The sequence below is a fragment of the Malaclemys terrapin genome, chromosome 5 (genome assembly GCF_027887155.1).
Source record: "Malaclemys terrapin pileata isolate rMalTer1 chromosome 5, rMalTer1.hap1, whole genome shotgun sequence".
Taxonomy (NCBI): domain Eukaryota; kingdom Metazoa; phylum Chordata; order Testudines; family Emydidae; genus Malaclemys; species Malaclemys terrapin.
In genome coordinates, this window is record NC_071509.1 from 25,846,520 (window position 1) to 25,861,832 (window position 15,313).

At 40.9% G+C, this 15,313-nt stretch overlaps 1 protein-coding gene across 1 annotated transcript in view; it reads left to right on the forward strand.

The window, feature by feature from the left end:
- The window catches only part of C5H4orf50 (chromosome 5 C4orf50 homolog), a 77,731-nt gene that overhangs the window by 21,529 nt on the left and 40,889 nt on the right, over window positions 1–15,313 (forward strand). Inside the window, 5 exon segments of the mRNA XM_054031179.1 lie at window positions 1,103–1,204; window positions 2,446–2,592; window positions 9,152–9,313; window positions 12,583–12,639; window positions 13,095–13,277. Of these exon segments, the coding sequence (XP_053887154.1) occupies window positions 1,103–1,204; window positions 2,446–2,592; window positions 9,152–9,313; window positions 12,583–12,639; window positions 13,095–13,277 (651 nt within the window).

The following is a 15,313-nucleotide window of genomic DNA, read 5'->3' on the forward strand; positions in this document are numbered from 1 at the left end:
AGACATTTCAGTTCTATCACAGTTAAGCATTTAGATCCAGCTGAAATTTTTTTTCAGAATTTTGTTTCACAGGAAATTTTGAAATTTTTTGGTTCTGTTCCATTTCAGAATGGAAATCCAGTTCCCTCCCAGCTCTTCTGTCCATGTATGTATTCCATAGGAATGAAATCTTTAGGGCCCCTTAGCAGTGATGTCTTATGGCAAACTGTGAAAAATGTTCACATTTAGAAAAAAAAAATGTGTGTTGCTCTTCATTGTTTTGATTGCTAAGGATATTTGCCTGAACACTGGATCTTTGTTTCTTAATGGTTCTTCTGCTCCTGCTTCTCCCCCCCCTCCCTCCCCCCATGGTCATAAACCTCACCAACATCGCAATTAATTTCTGAGGAGATGATTGTAATGTCATAAACACAGAATCCGCTGAGGATTATCTCTAAGTTCTTATTTTCATGCAAATCTTCTTAGTCATTTAAATGAAAAAATAAGAAAAAAAAACCTCCCTAGAAACTATAAACCAGCAGAATTATTTCTCCACATTGGCTCAGGTTTACCCCATTAAAACAAGAGTAAATGTACTGGTGAATCGGGTCCAAAATGTTCTCAGATATTTTTGCATGAAGTGTTTGTATCTCTTTAAAAAGGGAATCCAAAAAATGTTGAGTTTGCCCTGAGATTCTGCAAAAGATACAGGGCTAAATCCCTACTTGCAACAGAGCAGCGCTCAGCCTACCTGGAGAGAAGAGGGCAATAGAAGAAGCAAGTAGATTCCTGTCCTTGACACAACACCCACCCCACCCCAGCCTGGCTCAGGGCTTCCATTGTGTCAAGGGGCCAAGAGCAGCCGATGTACACACTAGTTAAGGATTCCGCTATACTAGGAGAATCCTTCACTGATTCCTTAAGGCAATCTTAAGTCTCCTTTTTACTGTTGATTTGACCCACAGTACACAGAGATGGAAGTACCATACCTAGCTTACTCTTACATTTCCTAAATTAAAGCCCTACTTTCAAGAGCTGAAGATAATTCTCACACACCTTTAAGAAGTTGTGTGTTACTTTAAATGCATGAAGGGACTTGTTTCTTTTTCTGCCCTTTATCCAGGGCAGCACATCTGAAAGCTACAGTGCAATGCAAGAACAACTGGAAAGGTCAAAGGAAGAACTAAAAATACAACAAGGGGAATTAGAAAAGGCCAAAAAAGAGGTAATCTCCCCTTTGATATATTTATGTGAAGCAAATCCTTTTCTTGTTTTCTTCTTGTACTTTTCTTGTTTCCACCAGTGTTCAAAAGAATTACAAAAGGAAAAAGTCTCTGATTTAGAGAACCAACCTGTGTCTCTTTGATGCCCCCAGTTAAGTGATGACTTGCACAGTCATTCATTATTAGTCAGAATTTGAATTACAGTTGCATTCCGTTATCAGAGTCACAACAGAAAAGTTCTTAATAAAGAGACTCTTGCACAAAGAGTCTGTTATCTAGATTCTGGGCAAAACTGCTTTCCCCCCTGTTAGGAAAGATAAATATGAATGGGTTGTGGTAACTTAGAAACTCTGATGATTAAGACAGTGCTAAATGCAAAGTTTCCAGTTTTCAAATGAGAAGAGTTTATTCAAGAAACAGAAGCATGGAAAACGTGAGGCACACATACAGCATTTCCTTTAACGAGAGATAAAGAGAAATAAATTGCAGTGTCCACTCACAGGCCACACAGTAACCATGAAGTTCCATATTATGGAATAATCTTCACTGAATGAGTACCCTTGCCTTTGGAAGTCTACGTTTTGTTGTCTTCAGCCACCTAATTGAATCACAATGCCAAAGATCACCCACCTAACTCCAAGTAAAGGAAACTTCTTCTTGAGTTTCATAACAGACCAACTTCAGTGTTCCTCATCTTTTTCTCTTGCAAAAACAAACCACATTGTCCATTATCTAAATGGGAATATATTTCTCCAAAGCTTGATGGCAAGTTTGCATTTCCTAGCTGCTGCAAAACAGGTGTTGGCAAAAATAATTTTAGACATGGTGCAATAACTCATATAACAAGCAGACATGGTGAGCAAGGGAAAGGGTAACAGTAATAAGATTGCACAGTGGCACATTTATGTATGGATAGTTCCATGAAAGTTTTATTTAAAAAAAATTGTTTTAAAGATAAACTCATTTCTCTCAGGAAGAGAAGTGGTGGTTGTTTTTTATGGCATTGAATGAGTGATGCTGTTCATGCATTTGTCTGTTCAGATGGTGACCAGTAACTTTTAGATTGCATGTGAAAGGACTGTCCCAGTAATTGGCTCTTTACCTGACCAACTTTGGTCCTTTGAACATTTTTATTTATTTATAAAAGTACAAAAGAATCCAGCCCGTAGGTTGTAAGTACATACTGGGAAGTGATATTAAGTACTGTCTGTAATTTTATTTTTTCATTCCTTTTCTCTGGTAGGCTCAGAAGTGGTACCGAGAACTTGGCTTTGTAGAAGCAAGATATGAAGAGGTCAGAACTCAGTTGACACAGACACTCTCTGAATTACATCAACTTAAACTAGCAGATGGCGGGGAAAGGTTTAGAAAGCAGTGCTGCCAATTAATGGTATGTATGTAAGTGAAATGGAGGGAAAAAATACTCCTTGGGAGAAGACGATTTGGATGCGGAAGATGGGTTAGTGTTCAGAATAACAGATTTTGAAACAAGCCTGAAACACCTAGATTTACTGGAAGCAGAGGTCAAATCCAGGTAGGGATGATTCAACCTTTCCAAAATAGATAAATTGATTATTGAGCAGTTTACTGTGCATACTGTAGATGACAACTTTAAAAGCAAAGTCTTTTTGCTCTGCAGGGACACTAAAGAATTCACATATTTTTTTATAATAGGGATCACCCTGCTGTCCTTGGCTAAAGTTTCCCTTTTCCTCACCATTATGCATTATGTGATGTACCCTGGTTATTTGCTGTCTTCTCACTCCACAGGGGTATTTGAGTGCTGCTGCTGGTGCTGTTGGCATATTTCTACTATTGTTCGGCCTGATCTTGGAAGGTGCTGAGTACCCACAAATCCCACTGAGATATGGATGCTCTGCATCTCTCAAGATCCGTTCCATTATTTGGACACATTAGGTGAAATCCTGGCCCCACTGAAGTCAAGGAAGTTTTGCCATGATGCCAGCTAGGCTTTATGGAATCCTTTACATCTATATATTGAACTTTGGGATGAATAAATACCAGTTCAGGGGAGTTGAGAAACAATCTTAAAAGAAATGATAGGAACAGCTGAACCAAATTCTGCTTTCAGTTCAACCAGCATAAATCCTGAGTAATTCCATTGACCAGTATGTTTAATAATATAGTTTAAAAAAGTAAATAGCAGAAATTAAATAATAAAAGTAAATGAAAATTCAAGCAAAATAAATATAAAAACAGATTTATACAGGGACTTGATAAGAGGTTGGGGAACTAAACTGGAACTCAGAACATGTGGGTTCTATTTCTTGGCTCTGCCATAGGTTTCCTGTTTACCTTGAGCAAGTCACTAATTCCTCTGTGCCTCAGTTCCTCAATGGTGAGATGTGGTAGTAATTAGATCTGATCATGCTCCCACTTTCCTCTATGAGCCAGCTCCCTGGTAGGTCTACATCTCCCAGGATACACCACAGTCTCCCCTCTTTGTGTTATGGGACTTGTGGGAGATGTAGTCTAGGGGAGCCCAGCCCATAGAGGAGAATAGGGACACGAAGTAACTGAAATTCATCTCCCATGAGGCATGTGATATATCTGAATCTAAATAATTTGGTTTTTGTCCTTAAACCAAAACCTATTTGGTTTTCAGGGGGTTGGTTTTTTGATGAAAGATCAAAAACTTTGAAGAAAGCAGAGTTGTTTCTTGAAACCTTTCATTTAGTTGAAAATCCAATTTTCCATCAAAAACCAGTTTGGATGGAAAATTTTAAACCAGCCCTTCAAGTAATATTTCCATACTTCACAGGAGTGTCATGAAGGTAAGTTAATTGATGTTCATGAGGTGCACAGACAGCATTGCAAATAAGAGCTATGGACAAAATTTTAAATAAACAGTTGTATTGAAGAACTCCTTCAAATAAATATCACCATCAAGGCAAATCCCAAAGAGACATAACCTCCTTGCAGATTGAGTGCTACCCAGATCCATCTCTAGCTAGGTCCTTAAGACAGTCTATCTGGATGTTCAGTCTTTGTCTGTCATTGGCAATATTATCTTGCCACTGACACTTTTGGTGACCATGTAATCGCCAGCCATGTAGCAGCATTCCTTAGTAAACACACTTTGTAATTTGTTGTTCTTCTCTCCTAATAATATGTTAATGCCTGAGAAGTTACTGAAATCAAATCATAAATATCTTCATTGCTGATCTTGTCCTGCTTTCATAATTTTTGTAGTGTTTGCTAATTACTGATCATTTATGCAATAGCTTCCCCTTCCCCTTTCAGAGTCCCTCTCTTTGTCCAACTCAAACAAGTAGTGGGATCAAATTCTGTTCTTGGATGTACACACCCGGCTCCCTTCTGATGAGTACGTGACACCGCAATTATTTCCATGGCAAGAGGCTGTGATGCCTTAAACACAGGATATTGACTTCACTGTCAGGATTAAACAAAAGGGGAAGCTGAACTGAAAGGGAGAAAGCTCTTATTAGACACAAACTATCTTAACAATAGCCAAGGCTCTATTGCTGAGATACGGAGTGCGTTTATTTTAATAAATGTTCTATTCTCAATTTGCTTCCGTTTGAATTTTCCGTTTTACAAGAAACCTTTTTATAGCCATGAAGCTCTAAATAATAATGGCTTTTTGTGCAATGTGAAGAAAGTGATCTGAATTTTGCTTGGTAGAAAGTCATTCTCTTAATTAAAACAAACAAATGTAAGAGTTTTGGCGTGGTGACTAACATGAGCTGCTTTTCTGGGCATATCTCCCCTCCTGATTGTAACTGGTTGGGCTGAGGATTGCAGCTGTATTTACAGTAAGTTGCCACCACAGTTGCCAATTTTCACGCAGTAAATAAGCACAGCAACTTTCACAATAAGCCAAAAATCAAGCTAATCCCATTTAAAAACAAGGCCAAAACAAGCCAATCCCTAAGGACCCCAACACTCTATGTGACTAGACATCTCTCCCCCCCCCCCCCCGGTGTAGGGTCTGGGACTGTGGTGGGCCCTCTGTGCACCCCTGACTCTCTCCCCCCCTTGCTTGCAGGGAGCTGATAAAAAAAAAAAAGAAGCAACAAGCTACAAGCCAAAAACTTGCCAACAAGCAATTTACAAGCCAATTAAGCCAAAAACAAGCCCAATTTCTGCGTTTTTTCCGTGGGTTTGGCATGTCGGGTTGCCACCATAGAAAAAAGATCGCACTTCACCCCAGGAAGATACTAACATAATCAATTTGTAATAAATCACTATAGCTTAATTTCAGTGCTAAGCTACCCTATCTCACAGCCTTTATCGCAGATGCAGGATGCAATGGTGTTTAGTGGTCTAGATGAGAGAGATAAGATAAGTCAGGCATATAACTAGGATTGCTTGCCTGCTTGCTCTTAAATGAGTGTTTGTTGCTTATGGAAAGCACTGGTTGAAGTTTATCACTTACCTCAGAGTCTGCACACTTCATGATATTCATGCAAGACTTTCTGCACCACCATGCAGTAGGTGATATGGGGCACTGAGCTGCCATACGGGAAGTAAACATTTTATAGGAGAGGAAAGCTCAAGGTTCTATAGCACATCAGTGGCAGAGCCCACATAAAACTTCTGACTCCAAGTTCTGTGCTCTAACCACTAGACATGCTCCCTCTCCAATCTTGGGACAGTTTTTCAGAACTGCTCAGCATGCATAATCAGGGCCAAATATTTCAGAAGAGCTTAGCTCTCATTTAGAGAACTAATTACGTGCCCAGTATTTTTTTTTTTAAACTTCAGCATGTTGAGTGGTGTGATATTTTGAAAATCTGGCCATAGGTTTCACAGTGGGAGCTGCTGGACGCTGAGCCCTTTTGAAAATCTGGGGGTTTAAATGGGAGCTGAGCAGTTATGAAAATCTGACCCCAAAACAGGTGATTTCAATGGCTTTTTTGTTATTCAGGAGGTTATTTAGATCAGGGCCGGTTCCAGGGTTTTGGCCGTCCCAAGCAGCCAAAAAAAAACAAAAAAACAGCGATTGCGATCTCCGGCGGCAATTCGGCTGGAGGTCCTTTGCTCCCAGCGGGAGTGAGGGACTGTCCACCGAATTGCCGCTGAATACCTGGACGTGCCGCCTCTCTCCAGAGCGGCCGCCCCAAGCACCTGCTTGCCAGGCTGGTGCCTGGAGCCGGCCCTGATTTAGATGATCATAAATTGGCCTTTCTGGCCTTAAAAATCTATGAACAATACTATATTTGCTCTGAAGTTCTTCTGGTTTCAGAGTTGGTCAGCAAATGCACAGAAAGAATCTGTGTCTTTAAACTAAATGTAATACTCCCACAGTATTCTTGCTGGCAAGTTAAAGAAGTATGGGTTGGATGAATGGACTGTAAGGTGGATAGAAAGCTGGCTGGGGATCGTCGGGCTCAACGGGTAGTGATCAATGGCTCCATGTCTAGTTGGCAGCCGGTTTCAAGCGGAGTGCCCCAAGGGTCGGTCCTGGGGCCGGTTTTGTTTAATATCTTTATTAATGAGCTGGAGGATGGTGTGGACTGCACGCTCAGCAACTTTGCAGATGACACTAAACTGGGAGGCGTGGTAGATACACTAGAGGGTAGGGATTGGATACAGAGGGACCTAGACAAATTAGAGGATTGGGCCAAAAAAAACCTGATGAGGTTCAACAAAGACAAGTGCAGAGTCCTGCACTTAGGACGGAAGAATCCCATGCACTGCTACAGACTAGGGACCGAATGGTTAGGTAGCAATTCTGCAGAAAAGGACCTAGGGGTCACAGTGAATGAGAAGCTGGATATGAATCAACAGTGTACTCTTGTTGCCAAGAAGGCTAACTGCATTTTGGGCTGTATAAGTAGGGGCATTGCCAGCAGATCGAGGAACGTGATCGTTCCCCTTTATTCGACATTGGTGAGGCCTCATCTGGAATACTGTGTCCAGTTTTGGGCCCCACACTACAAGAAGGATGTGGAAAAATTGGAAAGAGTCCAGCGGAGGGCAACAAAAATGATTAGGGGTCTGGAGCACATGACTTATGAGGAGAGGCTGAGGGAACTGGGATTGTTTAGTCTCCAGAAGAGAAGAATGAGGGGGGATTTGATAGCAGCCTTCAACTACCTGAAGGGGGGTTCCAAAGAGGCTGGAGCTCGGCTGTTCTCAGTGGTGGTAGATGACAGAACAAGGAGCAATGGTCTCAAGTTGCAGTGCGGGAGGTCCAGGTTGGATATTAGGAAACACTATTTCACTAGGAGGGTGGTGAAGCACTGGAATGCATTACCTAGGGAGGTGGTGGAGTCTCCTTCCTTGGAGGTTTTTAAGGCCCGGCTTGACAAAGCCCTGGCTGGGATGATTTAGTTGGGAATTGGTCCTGCTTTGAGCAGGGGGTTGGACTAGATGACCTCTTGAGGTCCCTTCCAACCCTGATGTTCTATGATTCTATGAATGTAAAGAGAATCGTATTTTATTTTCCTCTTGTCACTGAATTAAACGTCCTCAGTTCAATCAGCAATTGCGTCCTCCACAATCACCAGCAGGCATTTACTTAAGGAATAAAAAGGTGGAGGATTTTGGTAACATAGAAGAACCACATCTAATCTCTGTACCTTTGGCTGGTTGTTACCCGTAGATACCATCAGTTCCTGATGTCTCGATCCTAATCAGCCTGGCTGCATAGACACTTGTGTTCTGTTTTTGAAACACAAGAGGGAGCCAAAAATTAGAGAGACAACACATGTTCACTCACTAAAATTCCAGCATAGAAGGGGTGAGTTTCATGACAAACCTCAATTTTAATCTATATTGGAGGTGTTTTATGAGGGTGGCATGACTATCACTCCAGTTTACTATTGTTTCCCATGAAACAGAGCCTTCTGTGTACTGTGGTCTGATATGGTAAAGTGCCCAGTGATGTAAAATCCAGGATGTTGGTCACAGAATTAAGAAAAACACCATATATATATATTTGCTATAGACCATAGATGAATAACAGCTCTTCTACCAATTGTATAGTTATAAATAGCTGCTGAAATTAAACTACATTCCTGCATGTGTAGTCACAAAAATACTGTAATTTTAAAATGGTGTTTGGTGGATTTAACTCAAGTTTTTAAATTAAGGTTTTAAAGTTTAATCAATTTAAACTTATACTTTACAACATAGTGCAGGAAAATTTATCAGTACTACATGCATCTAATTAATAATTCCAGGCTTTTGTGTATATAAGGTCATAAGACCATATATATTTTTCGTATGCCCCCCCCCCCCATTCTTAGTCAGTATTTTCTACATAATTTCTTGGTGGTAGATCTTCTTGGAGTTGATATACTGGTTCAGACTGTGAATTTAAAGTCCTCACAAATCCCCCTTTTAGTTTAAATGTATGAAACAGAACAAATCAAAAGAACAGGAGTTACATTCAAAAGTTTGTCTTCCCTCAAATTCCATCACCCTTTATATTTCCTTTTTTAAATTAAATAACATGTTAGATGCTCAGTTAATTTTAATGGTTTTCAGAGAATAAAATAGATGTGTGAGAGAGAATACTGCTGTTTGCTGTTTGAAATGAATGTGTGAGGGAAAGAAGGGATGTGTTATATTGAAGTAGTAGCAGGGGGTGGGGCACTCCTGGGCTCTGTTCTTGTCTGTGACCTTGGGTAAGTCATTTAATCTGTCTGTGCCTTAGTTTTCCCATATCTGAAATGGGTATTTTTATTATAGCCGTCTCACAAGGGTGTTGTGAACTCATTGTTCCAAAGGTGCTTTAACATTCTTGTTTGACAGGCACTAATATATTTATGATATTTTAAGTTATACACCTACACTGGCTTTAAAGGTAAAAAAATAATTTTGACATATGAGGTAAGTGCACATTTTGATTGACAGATTTTGGGTATTCTTTTAGTATTCTGTACTAAGAATAGTTTTATGAGTTTATAGATCTAGCTTAAAAATATATGTATATTTGTTTTCTTGAATACGCACAGAAGGAAGCTGAAGAACTAAAAGAGGATAGGATAGCCAATAAGAGATTAGAACAGCAAGTGCTGACCCTGAAATCCCAACTAAGGGACCAGACTGTATTACAAAGTCAGTTTCAAGACTTGCAAAACCAAGTGAAATGCCTTCAGGCTCAGCTGCGTGAAAAGGTATAATAAAGCTGGCTTTTACGTGCTTAACTGAGTGGACTAACATGGGCTTAGCTTGCTGATTCCACTTTATTCTTCTGACATGAAAGGACCAAAATATTCTTCTTTCTAAGGAATGGTTATAAGGGCAATAAAATGGTGTGTGCAGTGCAGCCACATAAAGCATAGTAAAAGCAGCAACACTTTTAAGTGTAGACAGGCCTTAATTGTTTTTGTGTGTCATCAAATTTTTGTTCAGTCCCACGTATCTGAGAAATTCCTGTGGCAAGTTGATTAGTGTTAACAGTTTGCCCTAAATGGGGCATGATCAGTGATGTGTTGCCAAAATGTTAACAGCAAATCATGTGGCATTCGCTGGGGAAAATCTCTTTCCCTCATCTTCCTCCCCCCCTCCCTGCCCCTCGTGGAAGGGAGGCAGCCTCAGTGTGGAACCATCTAGGAGCTATTCTTCACAGCAGCAGCTGTGATGAAAAGCAGTAACCTCTGCTCTCTGTTCTGGTGAGGGAAAGAACATGAAACATAAAATATTGTGTCAAACCTAGTGGATCATACTCTCAAAGCCAATCCAACTGCAAAAGTTATGCCCCATAACGCAGTATAAAAGTTATCTTCTAATTAGGTGTGCTCATTTCTGATGCATATGATTATAATGGCACTGCACATAAGAACATAAGAACGGCCATAGTGGGTCACACCAAAGGCCCATCCAGCCCAGTATCCTGTCTACCAGCAGTGGCCAATGCCAGGTGTCCCAGAGGAAGTGAACCTAACAGGTAATGATCAAGTGATCTCTCTCCTGCCATCCATCTCCACCGTCTGACAAACAGAGGCTAGGGACATCATTCCTTACCCATCCTGGCTAATAGCCATTAATGGACTTAACCTCCATGAATTTATCTAGTTCTCTTTTAAACCCTGTTATAGTCCTAGCCTTCACAACCTCCTCAGGCAAGGAGTTCCACAGTTCCATAGCTCATCTTTTGAAGATCTTCTATGTTTGATGACTGGAGGTTCAGAGACAAGTTATTAATTATCATAACTTTTAGTTCCTTATCACCAGTATAGTCTGCAGCTACCTCACTGTTAAGTGCATAGACAAGTTCAGCTTCTGCTGTCTTTCTGCTGAGGGCAGGCAGAGTGCTGCAGACAATATAGTTCCTTCTTGGTAGGGTGTCCATATGTCCCGATTTTATAGGGACAGTTCCGATATTTGGGGCTTTGTCTTATGTAGGCACCTATTATCCCCCCACTCCCTGTCCTGATTCTTCACATTTGCTGTCTGATCACCCTACTTCTTGGACAACCCAGCACTGCATCAAGGAAGTATGAATTAACAACACAGTGGTCCCATTAGTCTACATCTGCCCACAGTTACCACACAGTGCCATCTGAGATGCCACAGTTATTTCTTGTTCATAAGTGCAGGAGAATATGTTCAAATCAGAAACCACTGTGTGGTAACTCATTGTCTTTTGAATAATATTCACCATATAAAAACTTTAACTAAAAATATAATAAGCCAAAAGCCAACAGCTTAAATGAAAGGTGGTTTTGTTGTTCACTGTTCTAAAAACAGAACTGATGACTGAACAACTAAAGGGAGCCATACTATACTTCTGATAAAGCCTGTGGATATGTCCTTTAGAATGAAATCTCCTGATGCTTTGCTAGAGTTTTAGTTGATTTATTTGGGTTTTAGTTATGTTAGTTTAATTTATTTTTATTTTACTTTATTTAAAAAAAAAAACACTTTTACACTTAACCCCCCCGCCAACATTAAATAACCAATATAAGCAAATAAACACAAATGAAGATGGGAGTGGCCATCGTTGGGAGGTCACGCTGGGTTCTAGGTGGGTTGCCTGGTTCACTCCAAGATAACAGGCTTTGTCGATAGGTGATCCTGTTCAACAGCAGGAGTAGACAGAGTGGCAAAAGAATCCTGCTTAACAGCAGGAGGAGCAGACAGCTCCCAGGTCATCCTCCCAACTATCCATTTAGGGCAGCATTTAGAGTTGTATCTCACAGCAATGGCAATGACCCCTTCAACACCTTGCAGAAGATCAGGTCCGGCTCTACCATTTTTGCTGCCTCAAGCAAAAAAAAACCTGCTGAAGCAAAAATAAATAAATAAATAAATAAAATAAAATAAAAAATGCTTGGACTGTGCCACCAATGCCGCCCCTTAGCATGTGCCACCCCAGGCATGTGCTTCCTCCGCTGGTGCCTGGAGCCGGCCCTGCAGAAGATACACCAGTGGCCCACCTTGCTGCTGCTGAAATTGTGGCCTACGTATTATTCTTTACTACTTGTCTACGCCCCTCTCTGACTCATGCCTGCAGGGTTTATCAACCTCACTATCAGTGCAACATGTCAAAGTTGAGCAACAGAATACAGGATGAAATAAAGGTCTTTGTACCAAAGTTAATTGCTCCACCTCACCATCTTGGCATTTCACTTCTTGCTTCAACATAAATGAAGTGTGTCCAGTGAAATGATCTCTCCCGGCCCCCCTTCTTTGCTCCCCCAATCATAATACAATTTAAAAAATTCTTGCTTTTCTGCTATATACTATATTCCTTCCCAAACCCACAAATAATAATGTAAAATGGCATCGTGAGCCATGTTTGTTCTCATGCAATAATTATTTTGTGTGTGCGTGGGCGCACACAATGTATGTCATAATTTCACTATATAAATACAAATCACCATTATCAGTCAAATAAAATGTGTACACATGAACATAAAGAAATCCATATTTTATTGTGTAATTCTAAGTTATTAATATGAAACTGATTTTATATGTTGAAAATGGTGGGTGTTTTTGTCCTAGAGATCTGAAAGCAGATTTCCTATAAGCAATAAACCTTGTTATCCTACACTATAAAGTATGCAATCTTGTACATATATCTTTGAAAGTTGTACCTTCACCAGCGCCAGTGAGTGCAGAGTATGGGGAGTTTTCTATATACACATTTGAAATCTGTCATCAAATGCTCATGGAGAAAATCCCTCCTGAGTTCCGGCATGTTACCACACATTATAAATGAGAAAAGGGGAAACTACTTTCTGGAGAAGTGGTATAGAAGATTCATAGGGTACATGAGGAGATGCACGCATGATGATGGATACCAGAATAAGGCTTTTAATGTTGTGCTGCTGTGATTAAGTAACCTGAGGTGGCCAGTGATGAAGGAGCTCCTTAAACTACCAAAACATTGTAAAGGGAATCTGAATAACTGAGTCCAAAATGTTTTTCATTCATTTAGACTGAGGAACTTCAGAAAAGAAAGACTGAAGCTGACCTGACAGTAGCTCCGCTCAAGGTAATGTATTTTGCTGAAACTGTTGCAGCATCTCTGATCTTTTTCATTGATTACGAAGCAAGCTTAATTTGGTTATTCTTAGTAACAGTATACTTAGCCACACTCTTTCTGTAGTGTGTGGTATGCCTGTTTCCAGAAGACCCTCCTGAATGTTAGCCATTTGACTTTAATTGGACTGCAGGCCCGGGGTTAGGAGGGGAAGCTGGTATCATTGCTACTATTGCTGTTCACCTTGCCACCAGAGGGAACTAGTACGTAGAGGACTGAACTATCCATTACTAGTTATCTGCATGTGTTTGTTGCGGTTGTTATGCTGCAGAGCTTGATGGCTCAGAAATATAGGAATATGAGCAATGTCTTAAACCCTGATGTCAAAACCTGTTTAGTCAGATTAGACAAAAAATATAAACACACTGGGGAACTGAAGTCTATTTATCTGTTGTTATGCTACATAGGCTAAGCTGGCTTGCCTTGTCCAGAAATGCCATGAAAGAAACAGCTTGATTACCCAGCTGGTCAGGGAATTGCACAGGCATGGAATTATGGATTCCATTTTCAGTGAAGAGGCAAAGAATTTGGTGAATGACATGGCGCTTGCAAAGTACACTACCTCCTTTACATCTGTACGCCATCAAGAGGTAAATGCATAAAATTCCCAATCATACCAGTCAATACCTGCACTCAGTATAAAATGTATGTAGCCAGATGGTGAAATGTGTATTCTTAAATGTTACTGACTTTTATTAAACCAGTGGTGGGGGGCCCAAAGTATCATTTATCAGAAAATAAATGGGGCCAAATTCCTACTTGTGGTAAATCAGTGGAGCTATGCCAATTTACTCCTGCTGTAGACTGGGCTGTCGTCTCTGGAGGAGGTCACATGGTACGTCTGCCACCCGTAAGACAGTGAGATGAAGACATAGTAGACATAATATGCCCCAATTCTCTAAAATGTCTTCTTCACCCATCTCCAAATATAGAAATAGAGAGAGAAAGAGATTTCTTTTCTATTTTGTGATAAGAAGTGAGGCATCACTGTAAACTTGTGATGGGATACACCTAGTGCTAGGCTAGGTGAAGACTACCCCCAAAAAAGTACATAACTGCTGATGTTGAAAACTGTTGTTAATAGAGTGGAGAATTACCCATCCTGTCTCTATTCTTCTCGTCCTCCTTTGCTCTTCTTTTCCCACGCCCTCCTCAGCCTGAACGTAGTATGCCTCCAGTAGCTCCCCTCAATTTATCTCTGGATTTATTGCACCAAATCCTTGGTGAGTGGCAGTGGGTCTGAGGTCAAATTTGTAGGTTATTCCCTTTACTGAAGCAGTGACCGCATGAGTGCTGAAGATCACGTTTGAAAGTGTGGCTGCCAAACTGCTTACATGCTACCACTCCTGCTTTTGAGTGCCCTAGTGGAATGAGCACTCTGTGTTCCAGAGCACTGGAGCAGCTGTCCTCCGTTAAATAATAATAATAATTAATAAAATCTAGCACTTACATAGTGCTTTTAATCAGTAGATCTCAAAGGGCTTCACAATCTTTAATGGATTCACCCTCCTTCCACACCTCTTGAAATCCTTCCTTTGAAGAGCATGGAACATAGGGCTGGGCTGAAGGTAAATTTATTTCACTCTGATTTCTTGTTCTCGTTTCTTTTAATGCTCCATTGACCCTAGTGTCCAACCTACCCTTTATTGGGTCTTGGCTGGCGGCCATCTAAGAAAATATTGGGACACATTGGGGGGGGGGGGGCGCCGGCGGAGCAAAAAAAAAAAAAGTCGAGTGCTGCCGGCGGAGCGAAATATCAGGACAAATTGTGTCCTGACCAAAGATCAGTCGGGACGTAGGACAAACACCTAAATATCAGGAAGTCTGGTCCCCCTACGGCCATCCTCAAATCTCCTGTGCTCTGGTGCTTCCGCCTTGTCAAATATACACATTTTGAGGCTGATTCACCATTGTGTTCCTCCAGTTCTATGCTGGCTGCAACACAATAGAGAAAGGGATGGAAAAGTAACAGCTCAGCATTCAGTGTTTATTCTACCTCTGTTATGACAGTGGCACTTCTTAACAAATCCAGCCAGCTTTTGCTCAGAAACTGATCCAGGACTGCTGGGGATAGGGAAGAAATCTCCAAATGGAGATACTGTAACTCTGGCTTCATGCCCGGGGGATTGCCCTGGCCAGTAATACACTGACTGCCAAAGAGATTATGACTTCAAATTCTGTCTGGCAAAGGAGAAGCAGAGAGTGAAGGTGAAGAGAATGATGGAGACAATACTGTGTGAAGCTGAATTTCAGCTACATTGTAAGCAACTGAAGCACTTAACTATCTGGGGTCTGCGTGCAAGGTTCCTAAGAAGCTGTTCCTGAAGAACTGGACCAAATAAGACATCTTGGAGCTGGCATGCTTGTCTTCCAGCGCAATTTTTAATTTTGGATTTCAATTTCTTTTATCCTCAGAACTGGGTAATGCAGTTCTATGCAGAATGGTTGTAGCTGTGTTGATCCCAGGATATTAGAGAGACAAGATGAGTCAGGTCTGACAAAGAGCTCGGTGTGGCTCGAGAGCTTGTTTCCCTCACTAACAGAAGTTGGTCCAATAAAAAGATATTACCTCCCCCACCTTGTCTCTCAAATACTTTTGGTAAGTGCAAGGGTTCATAACATTAGG